Source organism: Drosophila kikkawai, chromosome X (genome assembly GCF_030179895.1).
Source record: "Drosophila kikkawai strain 14028-0561.14 chromosome X, DkikHiC1v2, whole genome shotgun sequence".
NCBI lineage: Eukaryota > Metazoa > Arthropoda > Insecta > Diptera > Drosophilidae > Drosophila > Drosophila kikkawai.
The window spans coordinates 32,176,670-32,195,544 of NC_091733.1; the positions used below are offsets into that span (position 1 = coordinate 32,176,670).

The following is an 18,875-nucleotide window of genomic DNA, read 5'->3' on the forward strand; positions in this document are numbered from 1 at the left end:
TCAGGTCTTCTCTGCCAGCTCCAGCTCCAGCTCCACCTTCGCCTTTGCCTTAGCCTCTCCTTACACACAACACACGGGTTTTATAATGCCAGCTTGAAGTTTGACTGGCTGCTTATGGCCGCGTCTTCTGCGTATTTTTGTGGCTAATTAATGGGCCGTTGCTTCGTCGCTCAAATTTGTTAGTTTTTTGTTGTTCTTTTTGTTGTAGTTTTGTTGTATTTTTGTTGTATTTCTGTTGTGTCTTTAATAATTGTAAATGCCAAAAGCGGACGGCGCTTAAATAGACTTCATCAGCTTGTGTTTTAATTTCCAACCAGCGCGTGCGTGTAAAAAATGCAAAACGCTCTTCATAACTTTTTTTGGATTATGTAATTTGTCGTAGTTTTCTTTGTCCTAAAAATAAATTCGACCCAGACAAGCGGCGGCTCAATGAACTTGGGTTTATATAAGAAGATCTCAAAAAAGAGAACCTACAAAAGATAATCTTTTCTTCTTAGTAAGGTGAAGTATGGCTTTTAAATTGTTATTAATTTTTCCTTTGCAGGCAGCAAATTGGATCTCCGCTCCCAGGCCAGTGCCGTTTCTCTGCCCAGCGGCCGCCGATCCAGTGGCTACGATCATGGTCATCATCATCATTATAGTGACCACATACCAGCGGCCACAGAGAGTCAGGCCCTGAAGGAGGCCCAAAATAAGTATCGCCTCTTGGAGGCGGACTACAAGACGCTGCACGACAAGCGTCTGCAGGATGTGAGTCTTAACGACATGAATTAAATTTTATATATTTTATATAATTAATTACAATTATAATTACAGCTCAAGACCCTGCAGAGCGCCCATGAACGCGAGCTGGCCACCTGCAATGAGACTGTGCGCATCCTCCAGCAGCGCCTCAACGAGCGCGAGGAGGCCTTTGCCACCCAAAGGCGACGCAAGGTGCCGGTGGACTACTATGCGCTGAAAGCCAAGGTACAAATGCCAACAAAACCCAGCTCCTATGAATCAAAAAAACACTGAGAATCGAAAGTGGAGGTTGGATTTTGCGGGCAAAACATCAAATGACTACTGTAACTTTCCAATATATGTATAAACTTCTCTGGAACGCGGTTCCCTTTCTTTGTTCTTGTTTTCTCATCCCAAAAAACAAAAGGTATCCCTGCTGGAGCGCAGGCACTCGGAGCGAGAGGAGCGACTACACATGCTGGTGGAGGCCCTGAGCAAGGGCAGGCTCAATGGGGCTCTCGAGGATCTGCTGCAGGAGAACAACAACAAGTAGCGGGTGGAGAGTGCAGAAGAGAGAGATTAGTTTTAAGTCACATTGCCAGCCAAAAAGAAGAAAAAATTCGTCTAGAGTCCGTCTAAGCAGAAGAAACATCCAATGATATTTAGGAATTTTAACCAAGGAAAGGAGAGTCTGCCTCGGGTTAGAGGGCAGCTTCAGGCAAGCTTCTCTTTCATTAAACAAATTCAACAAAATAATGTGTTCAAGGAAAGCAAACAATAACTAAATCCAACACAATTAGCATAGGTTTAAGAGCTATTTTCCCTGCGCCTGGAGCTGCAATCTAAACTGATGGAAAGGGATATTTACTTACAGGCAACAGGATAATGGGATGCACGTTATTGTAGTTCTTAGCGCCGAACGTATTTGTATTTATAAAACTATCAATGTTTCGATGTAGAAATTGAATTGTTCGTTCACACAACTGGGAAAGAAAGAGACAGACAGACAGACAGAGAGAGAGAGAGAGCGAGAGAGAAAGAAAGAGTTTTAAAGCGAAAAAGAAAGAGAAGTATTAGAGACCGCGAAAAAGACAGAAACAAATGGTGACTTGGTGACAGGAAAGCGAGTTGTACTTAGACCTAAGGCTCTTGAAATGTATATAGAATATATATGTAGAATATATATTCGCAGCGATCTCAACTTGAATATTATATATTTGATTTAGAGTAACAAGCCCAAAATTTTTTTTACCTTGCCCTGAAAACTAAATATTATTATTATTATTATTGTGTGTGTGTGTTTTTAAGGTAGAAAACTTTGAAAAAGTTGATAAAGAAAGGCAACAACGGGGTCCGTAGATAAATGGTTATATTTTTTACTTATTATATTGATTTCTTCAAATTTTGTTATTAAAATGTAGCTATTTTTTAATGAATGTATAACAAGTTCCCTAAATGAAGGGGAATAAAATAGAAAAAATATAATTCAGTTAAAAATGCTGCAAAAATTAAATGTTTTATAAATTTGTTATTTAAAAAATATATATTTCACACTCCCTGATTAAATTGTAAACAAGAAATAGAAAGAAATAATGTCTGCAAACATTTGGAGCAGTTAAAAAATTACCAAAAAATAACTACGGTCCCCGTTAAATTAAGCAAGAAAAATAAAATAAAAAATAGCTTAGAAATTAGAACCTTTTCGAAAAAAAACTGTAACCCAAGCAGGCGAAATAAGACCTAAGAAAAAACTCAAGAGAAAAAATAAACCAAATAAACATTCACAGTATTCCGAAACACACAAAATCCCTTACTTTAAGTGTTTATATATTTATCTTAGACAACTTGCGATTACCTTGGGAGGTATTCCTTGTGTCGAGATCTTTCCCAAACCCAGTTTGTGGCAAATATCAGGACCATTGGTATTATGGTTTTTTGTGTAATATTACCCATTTTTTTTTGTGTGATTCAAAAAACGAAACAAAGTTCAACTTTGAGCGCTCATATCTTCTACAAAAAAATTCCTAAAATTATTTTGATTGGAAAATTTCCTGTTGTTTCTGCCTCTTTTAATTCCCCAAAATCATTACCATTTGTTATTATTTATTTGTGGAATTTTGTAAGCGCCCTACAAGATTTACCACCATTTACCACCATTTATAAAATCCAAAAACCTTGTTTTATGCTTGATTAATATATAGGATTACAGTTTATAGTTTTATTAATATTTTTGTAACATTTAAATGGATGGATAACTGCCGGTATGTCGGGCGATCATCAATCATCCCCATAAACGAACATTAAATATCATATGTGCTTCTTGTATCGTGCATTTAGCATTTAGCATTTAACATTTAACATTATTCGGATTACGTACTTATTCCACGTTGGGTTCCGAGTGTAAGTTGCATACACATATTATATATACGGGTAGAGATTATCCCTATGGATAGACGAGTAAGAGAAGAAGCTGCTCAAATCCTTCAGCTCCATGACAATACGATCCCAAACAACAGCAACATTTAACTGGCTAAGTTAACAGTGATTACGTTTACGGATACAGAGTGCCATTTTGGCTAATACGATACGGATATAACAATATATATGTATATAGATGGCAAAGTGTCTGATGATACTTGTTATTGGCGATATTCTTAGTTTTTTAAATTTAAGTAGGTAAAGTCCTTCTGCAGCCTCCTTTAGGATCCAATTTCCAAAAGTTCTTGGTTTGTTTCGAGCTGTAATCCCTCCAAACGCCGGCTCCGAGGCTAACCGGAGGAAGTGGACTGGCCTGCTCTGCGGCCGGAAACTCCTCAACTGACAGCTCCGCAGGCAGCTGTATGAGGCTTTTATAGGGCAGGACTACAGTCTAGTTGGGAAGCCGCAGATGGCCAATTTTACACCCTGATGGCCATCTAAGACGTTTCAGTTTCATTTATTCGGTTAGATCCTTTGTTCGGTGCACTCTAATTTGATTTTGATTGAATTGCGCTTATCGCAGTTGTGCACTCGTTTGGCGGAAAAGTACATGTGGCTGACGTCACAGAGGAAAGCTGTTTAACGAGCTACAGCAAATCGATTTCTTACTTCGTTTGCTTTTATTTTATTCTATTTTACTTCACTTCACTTCACTTCACTTTACATTATTTCATTTTATTTTATTTATGGCTTATATACAAGACGTTCCTTTGGTGACGTCACGGGCCTGACAAATTTCATTCATGGAAAACAGGAGCATCAGGAGCGGTCGCGCATTAGGCTCACACTCGAATGGACTGCAGAGTCTGCGCCTGCCTCGAACTTGGCTCTGGTGCAATGGTGCACATGTGCGATAAGCGGAATTCAATCAATCAGCCGCAAATTGTGAGCAGGAAGTGCCGTCGCTGTCGTCGTCCTTGTCGTGGGCGGTATCGAAATCAGGGCTATAAAAGCCTTGGCTTTCTTCTGGCCAACTCATTCAAGTTGCAAAGCCTGCTGGTGAGACAGCAGCGGACTGAATCTTGGAGCGATTTTCTGTACCTGAAGACCAACACACGCCACCTGAACCACTGAAGAAGATGAGGCTCCGACTCAACGTCCTGCTCTTGCTGCTCCACATCGGCTGTCTGTCTGTGGCCTTCGCCAGTAGCAGGCTCTATGGCGACGCCAGCAGTTCAAGCTGTGATGGCCGCCGCTGGGATGTCCATCATCGCCTGGACGAGTACGACGAGCATATGGTCTACAGACAGGTTCCCCCATTGGAGTCGCTGGCCCGCGATGATCGTCGAAGCGAGAGGAGCGAGGAAACGAGGGTCCGGTTGGCGTCATCTCCAAGGGAGGAGACGCCTCGTTACGCTCATGTGGATCGAGTAGATCTGCGTGAAGCTCGTAAGGAACGGGACGAAGAACGTCGTGAATTCCGTGAAGTACGAGATGAGCGCCGGGAAGCCCGTGAGATGCGAGATGAGCGCCGGGAAGCCCGTGAGATGCGGGATGAACGTCGTGAAGCTCGAGAGGAACGAGATGAACGTCGTGAAGCTCGAGAGGAACGAGATGAACGTCGTGAAGACCGTGCGGTGCGAGATGAACGACGTGAAGCTCGAGAGGATCAGGATGAACGTCGTGAAATTCGTGAGGATCGAGCTGAACGCCATGAAGCCCGTGAGGTACTAGGTGAACGTGGTGATGCTCGACGTGAAAGTCGTCAATCCCATGAAACTCTTGAGGAACGTCGTGTTCGTGAGGAACGGCCAGATCAACGTGATATCCGTGAGGTACGAAATGAACGCCGTGAAGCTCGTCAGGAACGGGATAATCGTCGTGATGATCGGGAGGAGTTGACAGAGCGGCGCGAAACTCGTAAAGAGCAATCTGAACGCCAAATTGGCCGAGAGGCCCGTACAGAACGCAATACAGAACGAGACACAAGCATGCGCCAGGAGGAAAATCGTATTGAAGCTGTCAATGAAAGGCGTGAGGCTCGAAGCGAAGACCGAGAATCATCTAGACGTGAGGATAGAGAAAACCGACAGCGAGAGGAAAGGGAATCCGAACGACGAGTAGAACGTGTCAACCAATATCGTCGTGCAGATCGATTGTCTTCCAAACGCGAAGAGCGTGAGACTCGGGAGCGATTTGAAGTCCGATCTGCAGATTATATAAGAGGAGAGCGAGAGGAAATCAGAACGGAAGAACGCGATAATGCTCGACGAGAAGAACGAGAGGATCGTCTCAGGGAAGAACGAGATTTAGCCCGGCATGAGGAAAATCGCAGGATGGAGAAACGCGTAGATATCCCACAAGAAGAGCGATTATCCTTTCGCCGAGTGGAACGAAACGAAATTCGTCGAGAGGAGCGTGCAGAACGTGGGCGAGTTGAGGCTGAACGTAGGGAACAGTCCCTGGATAGGGACATGAATCGACTGGAGGACCGTAGCGAGCGGAGAGAGACACGCAATGTCGATAGAAGGGAACAGCAGCGAGTGGAACGTGAAAATCTGAGGAGACAGGAACGAAAAGATGCTCGTCAAGTACAGGATGATATTGTGGAAAGGGAAGAGCGAGAGGCTCGAAGGAATGCGGATCGAGATGAAGATAGGGATTCCATTCGTCAAATCAAGCGTGATAATCTTCAAAGGGATAATCGGGAAAATCTCCGACGTGAGGCTCGAGATGAGCGAGAGAATCTGCGCAGGGAAGAACGAGGCCAAACCCGGGAGAGTCTCCGGAGGCAGGCTGCAGAATCACACCGCCGGATCGATCAAGCAGATCGTCGTAGAGAAGAGCGTGAAAATCAGCAAGAAGATCTTAGGAGAGAAAACCGACGAGAAAGCCTGCGGAGGGAAGGTCGTGAAGCTCAACGAGAAGAGCTTAGGAGACAAGAGCGAGAAGCTCAGCGGCGCGATGAGAGAGATCAAGAGCAGCGAGTCCGTCGAATGAATAGCATTACTACGAGCCTGGAACGCGAGCTCCCCCAGGTGAAAGCCAAGGGCTGGCTGAGCTATGGAAAACGGGAAATACTGATGACCAGCCAGATCCTGCTCCTGGCCGCTCTCTACAAGAAATCCACGGCCAACGGCAAGGGGCTCGGGTGAGTAAATATCAATTTCAGGCCAAAGATGATACCCAAAACCTAATAATGCCTTCCTTCCAGAAATGCTCTAAACGAGCAGATCCAGGGCTATCTGCAGGCCATCGGCTGCTGAAGAGGAGGAGATGAGGTTTAACCGCGAAAAGAGACCCAGAACGGAGATGGATACGGCACGAAATGAACCAAAGGAAAAGGCAAAAGGACCCGGAGAACCCGAAAACCGAAACCAAAAATGAGAGAGCGAACGGTGAGGATGGGACAGGATGCGAATGCGGATGCGGAAGCGGAAGCGGATGTGGCGCAGTCGAGGAGTGAAGGCATCGTCTCCGCCCCAGCATCGTACAATTTAATCCAACTGTTACTGTAACCAAAACCCCTTTCTGTTAGCCAAAACAAGAGCATATAACGAAAATATATATCTGCAACTGCATGGCCAGCCGTGAGTTTCGATTTCTCGAAGCCAGCCCAGAAGTCCCGCCAGATTCCCGGCTCCTGTGGTCGAGGTGGCCCTCGGATAATTGGAGCGTTTCGCAGGCAAGAGACCGCAGCTGTCCACTCACATGCCTGGGCATCCCTATATCCTTGCATCCTTGAGCAGCCAGAGCTGCCACCCACAAAGCCACCTTGCTCACTTGCTGCCGCTCCTTTTGGATGCCACAGAAACCTAACCCGAACCGAACCAAAACCGAAGCTGAAAGGCAAAATTATTATTGCGATTTTCCATGCCGTTTGCCTTCGTCCTTGCAGCTCGTCCTGCTCCTGCTCCTGCTCCTACTCCTACTCCTCCTTCACTTGAGTGTGTGTATCGAGGCTGATAAATTTCGCACATATTAGATGTTGGTCTGGTCTATTCATCTTTTTGGCTTTCAAGAGATTTCCCCTGATGGTGGGGGGCCGCCGGCCGGAATGGCGGCAGTTTCAGACCAGTTTCTGTTAAGTTTTTTTCCGGGGGGAAAGGGGAGTCTGGAGGCTGGAGACTGGGCCCGACAACCAGCCAGTAAGCCATCCTTAATCAGTGAAACCAACACACAAATTTTACACAATTTTCATCCTTTGGGGATTATTCGAATGGGTGTGTGTGAGTGTGTGCCCTTTTCCTGAAATGGAAATGGGACTGATACTGGTCCTGGTTCTGGTGCTGCCACTGCTGGCAAGACCTCCTTGTCTGAGCTGGATCCGAGTCGCCTTAGTTACTCTTCGGCAAACAAAAACCGAAACAGAGACGAGCCTGTGTATTGTAAACCATTTTGGTAGCCAGGAGATGGGTACATGAATGTCCAGAAATATGCAGCTTGGTTTTATGTTTTTTGTGAACATAATTTTAATTGTAAATTATTTGAAAAATTTAAAACTGTAATTATTAAGAAAAGAGAAATGCTGAAGCTGCCTAAGTTATGTCTATATAAAAATGTATAATGACATTTTATTCAGAACCCATAACCCTTCCAATTTATGAATGCATCAAGGGGGAAAAAAAGAGGAAAATCCAGTGGATTTCCATATTTCTCTCTCTCTCTCTCTCTCTGAGTTTATTCATAGGGATTTTCACGAAGGATTTAAATTCAATGCGATTTCTTTTATTTATTTTTTTCTTTCCTTATTTTTTTTGTTGCTTTTTTTTTGGCCACGGAAGTGTGAAATATCAATACGCAATGTCCCCACACACAATACACACACAGACACAGACACACATTCCAGTGGCGTGCATAAAGGGGACACTGAAAGGAGAGGGAGCGCCCCACAAAAGAGCAATAAACCAACAAGAAAACATCATAAAAAATTGAGTTTTCAATATTTATACGAATTAAATAATTCACGCCAAGACCAGGCTACCATTTCGATGCACAGAGAAGGATACATGTAGGCCCACAGTGCTGAGCAATAATTGTGTTTCATTTAAAACAAAATAATATAAATATAATAATTTAAATTTAAAAAATAAATATTTTAAATTAAATGACTTATGTTTATTATAATGTATTGATAATTTTGTTAATTTGTTAATTTATAGTTATAGTATACAATTGTTTACTTCCAATGTCCAAAATAAATTCATAAGATTTAATTTTTCTATAGGCTTCTAAAATACTTATTAAATTTATAAATATTTATAAAAATGTAATATTTTAACCAGGAACCTTAAATAATGATTACCAATGTTTTCTTTATGGATTTTTATATATTAAACCTATTTTTATTATTTATTAAAAATAAAAAAGCAAAATATTTATAATTTTTTAAGCGCAATTTTGGACGAACAAATAATCATCATGTTTTTAGTTTTTATTTTTTCTCTCAACATATTTATAAATAAGAAAAAAAAAAAAAATTATAATTACTATTAATAAAAAAAATATATTATAATCAATAGATAATCATTAAACATCGATTACGTGCTTTGATTAAATCTATAAATATTTATAAATATTAAAAATTTTAACCAAAAAATATAAACAAATATATATAACTAACCATCACTGGCTAGACAAGGCGGAAGAGCTCTCCGAAAAAAAAACAAACAAGAAGTTCCCACTGCAAAACCCTACTCCTTCTCGGGATTTTTCCCGCAGGATGGCGACTGTGGTTTATAGGAACGAAGGAAAGTGGCAGTGGAGTTGGGCATTTTATGAGTATTTGAGGTTTATTTTATGCCCCCACCCCACCCCACCCACCACACGCACACACACACATACACACAGCCCGGAATGCAAAACAACATAAATTTTGTGTCAGAAATCATAAATTTCAATAAAATAAAAGCAGCGAAGCGCCAAATAAATACGTGTGGGGATGAATGTTACGGTTTGGGAATTTTTTTTTAAAGGGGCATTACATGCCCACACATACCATTAGGAAAATAATAGTACTTAAAATGTATTTACATAAGGTAAAAGAACTCACAAATGAAAAGTAACAGAAATCAGAAACTATAAAAATATGCGAGGTAAAATAATACAAAAAATGTTTAATTAAATATTGAAAAAACATTTAAGCTTCATTTTAAAACATTTTTATGCTTTATTATATTTATTTGTATTATTTTCTAAGGAAAATTGTATTATAAAGATATAAAAAACTCATTTAAGCGACACATTTTCTCCAGAATCTTTTAATTTTCCCACAGAATATTTGTTTTCTTTATAAAATATCTTTTAAATCTATAAAAATGTTACATTTTTAAAATTTTGAAACCCTTTCCCTAGCATTTTGACCACTGCTGTAGGTATATGCTGGCTGCACGCTTCACTTGGCTAAGTAAAAGCAACAGCCAAGTGCAAAATATATATTTATGTATATATTTTCTTTAAAACGCGGCAGGGCGAGAGAAACAAAATAAAAGGATGGAGTAGTCCTTGGACTAGTGTGTGTGTGTGTGTGTGTGTGTGTGCTCTGCATAATTTAATGTACGACTAGGGAGGGGGAGGGGCAGGCCATGGCCCCGCCATAAAGTGGCCACCATGGCAGGCAAGGGCAGCCACAGGATGCTTTCTATCAAGGTAACGGCCGAAACTTGAGAAATATTTCATGAGGCCAACGCGGCAACACACACACTCTGGCTTCTATATATGTATACTTTTTTCTCACTTTGTTGTATTTTTTAATATTTTATTTTTCAACATTTTTCTTGCCTTTCCCTCGCTTTCCTTGCCATTTGCCAGCAATTTTATAAATTATCAATTTCACTCGCCGCGCCAGAAAGGCTAAAAAGCAAAGCAGCGGCAGGGAAATAAATAAATGCAATAAGTGAAGGCAAATGGAAAATTGTGAAATTGGGGAAAATTGGAAAACCGCAGAAATTGCAATCGAAAATCCCCGCCACAAGTTTTGCCATTAAATGTCAATCGAAACCGGGCGACCCCCGAGCGAAATGTGCAGTTAAATAAAAATCAAAGCGGTTTACGTTATCAGCCAGCGTTTTCCACCAAAAAGCGGAGGCGAAGAGAAGAAGTTGCGTTGACAGAATTTTCCTACGCTTCCCTGGCTTTCCCACAGCCCGGAGGGGGGTGGCGGTACTGCATCTGCATTTGGTTGGGGCTGGCCCAATGCGAAATTGGTTTATGCAACAGACTTTTATGGTGCAGATCAGGAGACGAGACGAGACGAGCGAGCGAGCGAGCGCCGAGCATTTGCCAAATGCCAAACTCAGAGTGACGGAGCCAGGGATTTTCTAAATGTGTCAGGTTTGGGATGTGCAGTGAGAGAAATTGGGGTAATTTGAGGGTCTATTTTAAAGGTATTTTTCGATGAGAATGTAAGACACTTTATTTAGTCCGAATAGTATTTTTAAAAATTTCCCAAGTGGGTTTGGGGTTCGTTAAAAAATATTAAAAAATGTATAACTAAATTTTAGAGATATATATTTTTATATTTTTAAAAAATATCGACAATCGAAAATAGAATTCACAAAAGAAATGTTACAGAAACCAGAAACTATGAATATTTACAAGGTAAATTAATAACAAAATTTTTAATTAAATTAGTTACATTATTAAAAAGTTTTTTAGATTCATTTTATATAATTTTGTTTTTTACAATCTTTTAAGAAAGCATTTAAATATTTTTAAATTTAAACTTGTATTGTGAATGATCAAAAATTCCATATAATCCCTAAAAAAATTCTTAATATAATATACTTTAATCAGAATATTATTTTTAAATTTTGCTAAGGTTATGGGGTTCTTTAAAAAATCTAAAAAAATTGTTTGGTGTTTTTATATATATGTTTTAAATTATCGACTTTTATCGAAAATAGAAGCTTTAATTTATATTTTGCTGCATATATATTTTGTAATAATTAATTTCAGCGTGTTTAATTTATTTCTGCCAGTGTAAAACGGCTTAGAGGACCGGGGACCTCACCGTGGCAGGGGGGCAATGCCAGCATCAATCGCAGTTGTGCAAATAAATTTGCCGTTCACGTACATGAAAGCCGCTTGCACAAGCATGCAATCATCCTCAAATATTGTCCCAATCCCAATTGCAGCCCGTCTCCTGGATGTCCTGGCTGCCTGGCAGCCTGGATGACGCTGCAATTGAGGACTCTCGGATTCGGATTCGGATTCCGATTTGGTTTTGGATAGGCGCAGGAGGCAGTCTCCGTTCGCCAGCCTCTACCTCTTACCTGCTCGATGGCCGCAAAATATATACCAATGATGACATTGCTCTGTGAGCTGAGTTTTATGGGATTTCAGATATTTATAGATTGCAAGTGGCATCGAAATGGATCCTCCTCCCCTCCCCCCTCATCTGTGCCCAGCGGAGCATAAAAAATTGCTGCACTCAGAGAGATGTTTGGGGCGGAGGAGGAGGCGGTGCACCCTAAACGATGGCAGGCAAAGTCAATTTAGTGAAAATGCGAGGCAGCAAGTGAAATGTCATAGCAGCAGCCAGCCAGTCCACCTACAACATATATATACATATATATTTCCACCCATTTTCCGAACCACTTTTCCACTTCCTCCGCACTCAGGCAGGAGCAGCAGGAGCAGCAGGAGCAGCAGCTGTCATTGTCAGTGGGCCACATGCTGTCTGCTTCGCAAGTTGCACTGTTTGTTGCCTTAAAGAAGGACTCTCTTTCTGTCTTTCCAAAAAAGAAAAAGCCCACTGAACACAAAAATTAAAGAGAATATTTATGGAAAATAGATTTGGAGAGCTAGTCTAGGTTTTATAAATATTATTAAAGAATCTCTTTGTTTAAATATTTATAATAAATTTAACAAATAAGCTGGTCTAGTTAATATATTTTTTATTAACAAATTTTAGGACTTTTCTAGATAAAGAGTAAATATTTTTGTAAAGCTCTAGACAGCTAGATCTTTTATAAAAAAAAGTATTACTGTAAATGTTATAAAATTATTTATTTCTTGTCTAGAGAAGCCCTTGAATTTAATAATAATAAATAACTAAACAGTTTCTCAAACATACACACTAGTTAATAATTAGAATAATATATTTCTTTTTTTTTCTAATTTGCAAAATAAAACCATTCAGTTGTATACTTTGAATATTTTCTAAAATATATTTCCCAATTTCAGAATAACTATATTTTGCATCTTGTAAATATTAAAATATTTACTTTACACCCTGACCTGGGAATTTTTTTCAAAATTAAAGTTTATTTAATAAACTGAAAGCAAACTTTACTGATATTTTCTTTACCATTCACAGATAAATTGTGTATTTCAGGTGCTGTTATTTTTGGCGAAAAAAAAGCCCGGGCAAGTCATTTCCCACTTGAATTCTGCAACTTTGACACATTTTTTTTTAACCTTTTCGTGAGCTGCCGCACAATAATCCCGAACTCATGTGTCATTGCAGGCAATCAGTGGGGGAAAAATACAAAAATGGAAGCGCTTTGCATTCTTTATAATTGCCATATCATGCTGCTGCTGCTGCTGCTGCTGCATTCGCTGCCTGCAGCCACGCCCACTGTGGCACTTTTCCAGTGTCTCCGTGCCCCAGTTTTCCGCTGGATTTCCCTATGTTCGCTACTCGCTCACCTATGCACAGGGACAGTGATGAAAATTCAATTTGAAATGCGCAAACAGCAAACAAACTGGCATCAGATCGCCACCCACTGCGACGTGACCTACGAGGGGGTGGTGGTGGGTGAGGTGAGGTGGGGTGCTTGGGAAAAGCGCGAAATGAAATTGTCTAAGCACGTTACGAAAATGGCACGAGTAGCAAGGGTAACCAATGTGATGTCGATGCGAATTATTTGGGATGAAAGTTTGAAAGTTCTAGGGACAACTAAAGGACTTGTATATCTTACTTTCTTTCACTTTTTATTATTATTATTTATTATTTTATTTATTTTTGCTCATCATCCTTTACAATTTCCCTTAAATACGATTTAAGGCATTAACACAATGTGAATGACATCTAAAATCCGCATGATATGTGGGCAGCTCCCTCCCATGGATAATATATCCATATCCATAACCGTCGCCACAATCCGCTTGATGAACTTTATTTAGTGGCTCCCTTTTTGGATTGGCAGAGCGAAGGACGAGTTACATTCGGGGGGAATACCCGGATTCAGCTGTCAATTGCAATTTATGCTGCCGCAACGGGGGGTTAATCGTGGTGGGTGGGTTAAGGGTCCCGGTCCCAGTCCCAGTCCCGGTTCAGGTCCTGGTCCTGGTCCAGTGCTGCAGTGGCAAATAAAAAGGTGTTGATGGACTGCGACATGGCTGCACAAATTGCACCGACACGAGTTTGGCATATGGCCAGAATCGAATAAAACAGGAACAGGAAACAGAAAACAGAAAACAGAACACGAAACTCTGAGTCGAAATTCCCTCTGGGGGCAGGGGGAGGGGCAGGGACAGGGCCAGGGGCGTGGCCACATTGCCACGTTGCAGTTGCAATTCCAATTGCCGTCGCAGTTGCAGCTAATTAAACGCGAAAATCGCGGGGGCGTGTGGTTGAAATTGTTGCCAATTTTACACAATAAAAATAACAAGTTATTGCATTTTTTTATGGACTTCACTGAAGTGGAAATGCATAACAAAATTATTAAAAAAAGTAAGGACAGCAGGTTAATATTTATATTTATATATATTTAATTTTAATGTTAATTATTTTTTACTCGAAACTAAAATTTTAGTTTAAGTATTATTTTTCTTATTTGAAATCATAATAAAATAAGCTTGGTAAGTACTAAATATTAGCTGGAAATTGTATGAATTGCTGATGGAAATAAAACTTGTACTTTAAGGATTTTTATTCTAATTTAAAATGCAAATTAAATAAGCCAAATATAAGCTTAAAAAGGTTAGCAGTCTCACAGCACTAAATATATTTTTTTTAAAAACTAAAGGATCTATTAACTTTCTTGATAAAACCTATATTACATTTTTTGTATAATTTCTTTCACTGCTGCTACCTCTACATGGGCGGAAACTGGGCATGGTGATGACCGGCTATTAGGCCAAATTGTCGTAGCCTGCGACGCGGTACCCCTATATCCAAAGCTAACCATTCGATTTCGGTTTCAATCGGAATTCAATTGAATATGCGGAGATCCCAGTATCCAAAAAAAGAGTTACTGTAGGTCCCACATGAATATGGTTTGCAGTCGCAGCTCCCAGCTCCCAGCTCCCACTCCCAGTCCCTCTGCCAGCTTCCGAGCCCATGTGGCCTGGCCTGGCCGCAGAGGAACTCGCATTAGAATGGAAAATAATTGCAGCTGGCGCCGTTTCAATTAGGAGAGCGCTGCATGAATTTTGCTAATGCAGCTGATTCCCTCGCGTAACGTAACCCCCACCCCACCCAGCCCGGGGAGTCGGTTTGAGTACAGTTTGAAGCCCAGTTTGAGTCCCGAAACCCAACCCAACTCCCTGATCTTTCCTAGGGGGTATGGCTGTGCCAGGAACCGCGCCCTTCCTCAACACGTCTGCACTCTTTAACCCAGTACATCCCTCTCAATTTGTTGCTAATTGTACAACCTCTGTGCACTGGGAGATTAATTGTGGCCTCAAGTGGGTGTAAAGTTTATGAAAAGTCAACTATAAATTCTATGTTTCATTGTTTAAAGACTTTTATTCAAATTTGTTATATTTTTGCTAGAATTTTAGTTATTTAAAGGTGGAACCTTCTCCCCTTTTTTTTCTCCAAGTGCACGCTTCTGGCCAGCTTCGAAATTGAGTGGCCACAGCGGAGACCGGACACTGGACACCGGAGAGAGAGGGACTTTCATTTCTCTTCCCTGAAACCATGTTTTCCGGCTGCCCAGCTCGTTTCCAACTGCACTCGAGGGATGCCAGGGAGGAGCTGCAGCTGACCAAAAACGACCAACTGATGCTTTGCTGGAGCGGCCCCCGGGGGATGACAAGAACTCTTGCTGAGTGACAGCCTAAAAATTCATCTTGAACTTGGATATACGCATAAGTATATGCTCCGCCATAAATCAAGGCCAGGTTCGGATCCTGTTACCTAATGGGTAAGTTCATTTCGGGGCCATTAGTGGGGCCATAAGTCATAGGGAATTGGCTGGGAATTGATAATTGATTTGGCCATTACAAGAGCTGGCACATCATCTTGAAGTTTTCTTGAAGCTGAAGTCTTTGCCTAAACTTTTCCCTTCATTTTTTTGCAGTGCATCTCTCCGCCCGGCAATCATGGCCGATTTGCTGACAACAAAATAAGGACCCGCGGCGAATGAGAAGCCAAAGGAAGTAAGTACTACAACATAGTCTGGTGGCTTCACTTTTCGCCTCGAACGCATTTTGCGGCGAATTCGAAAGCTGGAGAGGAGCAGGGAATAGCGAGGATAAGGGATGCAGGGAAGCTGGGATGGGGAGCTGCTAGGTTGCGAAATGCTCCCCTAGCGCTTGGGCTTGGCCACATTTCGGATTTAAGTTGAGGGAGATCCCGGCGATGTCAAAAGTTGGCAGCATTTACTTCATTGTGCTTAACACTTTCCGCTTTGCTAGACGCCCAGCCAGGATGCTAGGAGATGCCAGGATCTGCTGTGCCCCCTACCCCCTCACAGTTTAGGACTTCCTGCGGGTGTTGCAAAGTTGTGCGGCATGGCTGATGTATGCTCATATAACTTTGCCACTAACGAGACTCATGAGCTGCATAATAATGAGAGCCAAAGTCGAGGGCCAACAAGGCAACACAAGGCCTTTCTCCAACTCCAGGTCCTAGTACTCCTCCTGCCTCTACTTTCTGCTCCTCCCTGCTCCTCCCTGTTATCCCCGAAACTGCATTCATTTCGCATTTATCGACTCAATGTGCCCCGGCCATCAATCAGCGTTCAGGCTTTCGGCCGCACGATTAATCTGCCAACTGATTTCCCGTTGACGGAACAACAATGCCAGCTAATGCGGGCCAATTATTCATATTTCCCTCCACCATCCACCATCCACTACCTGCAGCCAGCAGCAGTCGCTGGATTTATGAACTTGTCGTCCTGTGCCCAATGATTCGCATTGATTAACATTTACATACGCATGTCTGGGCACAGCGTTTTAGTCTCTATTTTAGTTTCTGTTTCTGTTTCCAGCTGGGTCTGTGTCCCTGCTCTGACCTGCATACAAAGTGTCTTTGCACTGGCAGAAAATTACATCTATTTTTAATTTTAAAAATAATATTTTAGGCATTTTGGCTGAGCATATTGTTTCACTTTGCTTTTAGAGCAGGCTTGAATGTTAGCATTTTTTTAAAAGGTTTAAAGTTCAAATAATATTTTAGTCTAACATAGTTAAAAAAATAAATCAAAATTTTTTTTAAAATTTAATTATGCAAGCAATTTATGATTTTTACTACAAATAATAATAAAAAGAAAATACTAAATAATAAAAATATATATATATAAAATAATAATTATATTCATTTATATTTTTAAATTTATTATAATCATTCTGTCTGGAGAACTTTAAATTTATTATATTTCTTTAATTTTTATATTAATTATATTTATTATATTTTTTATATTTCTTATATTTTTTATATTTATCACATATTTTAACTATATTTATTATCCCCATTTATCTGCCGCAATACACCTTATCGGAAAATCTTGGCTAAACTTTCTCTATGTATAGTTATGCCTCCCGTAATCCCCCCCTGTTATTTTTATACTGTGCTCCCCGGCAAACTTTAATGTTGTTAATTGCAGTTTGTAAGTGCTAAATACTTGATTTATTTTTTCTGCGCACACATTTCCGATCTGAAGCCGAGCTGCTTGAGGCTATTTAGCTCTGCGGACTTCAAGTGGGCCAAAGGAGGGAGGATGAGGCTGCTGGCTGGCCTCCTCCGGCCATCGCCTTTTCAATTAGCCATGATGCAAAGCAGCAGCAGTAGCAGCAGCAGCAGCGGCATCCCCCTTCTTCTAACCGAAACGACCTCTTGAAGGGGCCTCGGCATCCGCCGCCACTAGCCCCTCCAGACCATTGCGTTACAAGTGCAAATTAGTCGAGAGTGCCAACAAATTTAACGAGCAAATTTACACTCAGCGAGCAGCAACAGAAGGCCAGCCAGGGGGAGAGGGGATTACCGGAAATACAAAAAGGGGAGGCTCGAGGGTGGAGGGTGGTCCTTGAGGCCGTGACCCGAGTGCATGTCCCTGGCTCGATCTTACAATTGCCAGCCAGAAATTCAGCTGAGCTGCCGCCGCACTGAGAGGCAGTTGCAAATTTGCCTGCCCTTTTTTTTTTTGTCTTTTCTTTATTTCGGGGTTTCCCCGATGTGTATATGTGTGTGTGAGTGTGTCTGAGTTTTAATTTAAGCAACACAGCACCGCAATTGCTCCCAAAAAAAATAACAAGTACAAAAAAAAAAGATTACGAAAAATGGGGCCAACTGTTGGCAGGACGAAAATTTCATGCCCTTGCAACTTTAATGCCAATTTTTGGAATTGCCCTGAAACAAAAGAAAGTTTTTGCTTATTTATGCTGCAAAAATTGAAAGTTTTAAGCAAAATAATTGAATAAAATATTAGGGAAACAAACTACTAAACTTAAATAGATGTATTTTTTATTTTTTTAAATGAAATTTTAGAGCTTCATTTTGGGAGATTCCAATTTGTAGCCTAATATTTAATAATAAAATATTAATATTATTATAATTTAATATTCCCTTTCCTTAACAAACCCCTCATCAAGTGCGTGGATACCCTTCTTCTGCCAGGGTAAGAAAAGAGGAAAAGTGAAAAGCCTTGAGGCACGAGGCGAGGTTTCCCCCCCACCCCCGGCACTCTTCGAATTTCCTCGGACGAGGACTTGCCCTCGCCTTTTCGCTTGTCTTATTACGCCTGGGCGTTGGCCACTTTATGGAGACGGTTGCTCCTTTTTCCCAGCACTTTTCCCAGTCCATCTGCCGGCCTGTAAGTATTTCCTTTGATTCCGGGGCCAGCGTGTGTTTGTCGTTGGAAGTTGATTCAAAAATTGGACAGTCAGGTGGTTGGAGGAGCCTGGCAACCTGACAGGTTCCAGGTTCCAGGTTCCAGCAGCGACCTCCGCCCTTGGGCCAATCCATCCCCGTTGCAGCTTCCCAGGACCGACCAGCCGGCCAGCCAGCAGCTGTGAACCCATGTCAACTTTAATTGAATTTGATAGAACGGATATTTAGCCAAGGCGGCTCAGCTCCATTTACACCATTAGCAAAGGAGAGCCTACGCCCGCCTACACTGGGGGAAAAGGGGTCTCCACTCTGTCTCGCCTCCCTCTTCCCCTTGTATCTGCAATTAAATTCGAAGAGAAAAGGCTCAGCAGCTGTCATGTGTTAGGCCTGAGTTCCTTAAACTGGGTCAAGCAAGCGGCCAAAGTACATATTTACTTGAGTTAGCAAGGCTTCAGCAAGGCTGATTTTGTAAATTAAGATTTTAAGTTTGAATTGTATTTTTTTTATTAATATTTAAATAGGGAAATTAATGGGAAAATATGTATTTTTCCCTGTTTGTCAATATTTTTCTTTACTTTATTCAATGTTAATTTTTTATGATTGCAAAATTTTTTAAAAATTATATAAAATTATAGGTATGAAACATAGGCCGGCTATATCCTTGCAGGGTATTTTATTTTCAGTCAGAAGCCTAAAACGCAGTGAAGGAGGCATTTGCCACCCTATAAATCAT

The 18,875-nt window shown here is 41.1% G+C and overlaps 2 protein-coding genes across 2 annotated transcripts in view; both read left to right on the forward strand.

Annotated features, from left to right (window-relative positions):
- The window catches only part of LOC108070926 (centrosomal protein of 162 kDa), a 28,883-nt gene extending 26,369 nt beyond the window's left edge, over nucleotides 1-2,514 (forward strand). Inside the window, exons 6-8 of the mRNA XM_017161581.3 lie at nucleotides 545-750; nucleotides 817-969; nucleotides 1,151-2,514. Coding sequence (XP_017017070.1) covers nucleotides 545-750; nucleotides 817-969; nucleotides 1,151-1,276 — 485 coding nt within the window. The 3' untranslated portion in view covers nucleotides 1,277-2,514. The remainder of the gene's footprint in view (nucleotides 1-544; nucleotides 751-816; nucleotides 970-1,150) is intronic.
- A 1,336-nt stretch (nucleotides 2,515-3,850) lies between these two features.
- On the forward strand, nucleotides 3,851-6,722 carry LOC108071271 (trichohyalin). Its single transcript, XM_017161965.3, has 2 exons — nucleotides 3,851-6,292; nucleotides 6,356-6,722. Exons 1-2 carry the CDS (start codon nucleotides 4,281-4,283, stop codon nucleotides 6,405-6,407), a joined length of 2,064 nt encoding a protein of 687 aa, XP_017017454.1. The 5' UTR covers nucleotides 3,851-4,280; the 3' UTR covers nucleotides 6,408-6,722.
- The last annotated feature ends 12,153 nt before the right edge of the window (nucleotides 6,723-18,875 follow it).

Coding starts and splice junctions, on each gene's coding strand:
- LOC108071271 (XM_017161965.3), top strand. CDS start 4,281: ATGAGGCTCCGACTCAACGTCCTGCTCTTGCTGCTCCACATCGGCTGT. Junction 6,293..6,355: donor GCCAACGGCAAGGGGCTCGG/GTGAGTAAATAT, acceptor CCTTCCTTCCAG/AAATGCTCTAAACGAGCAGA.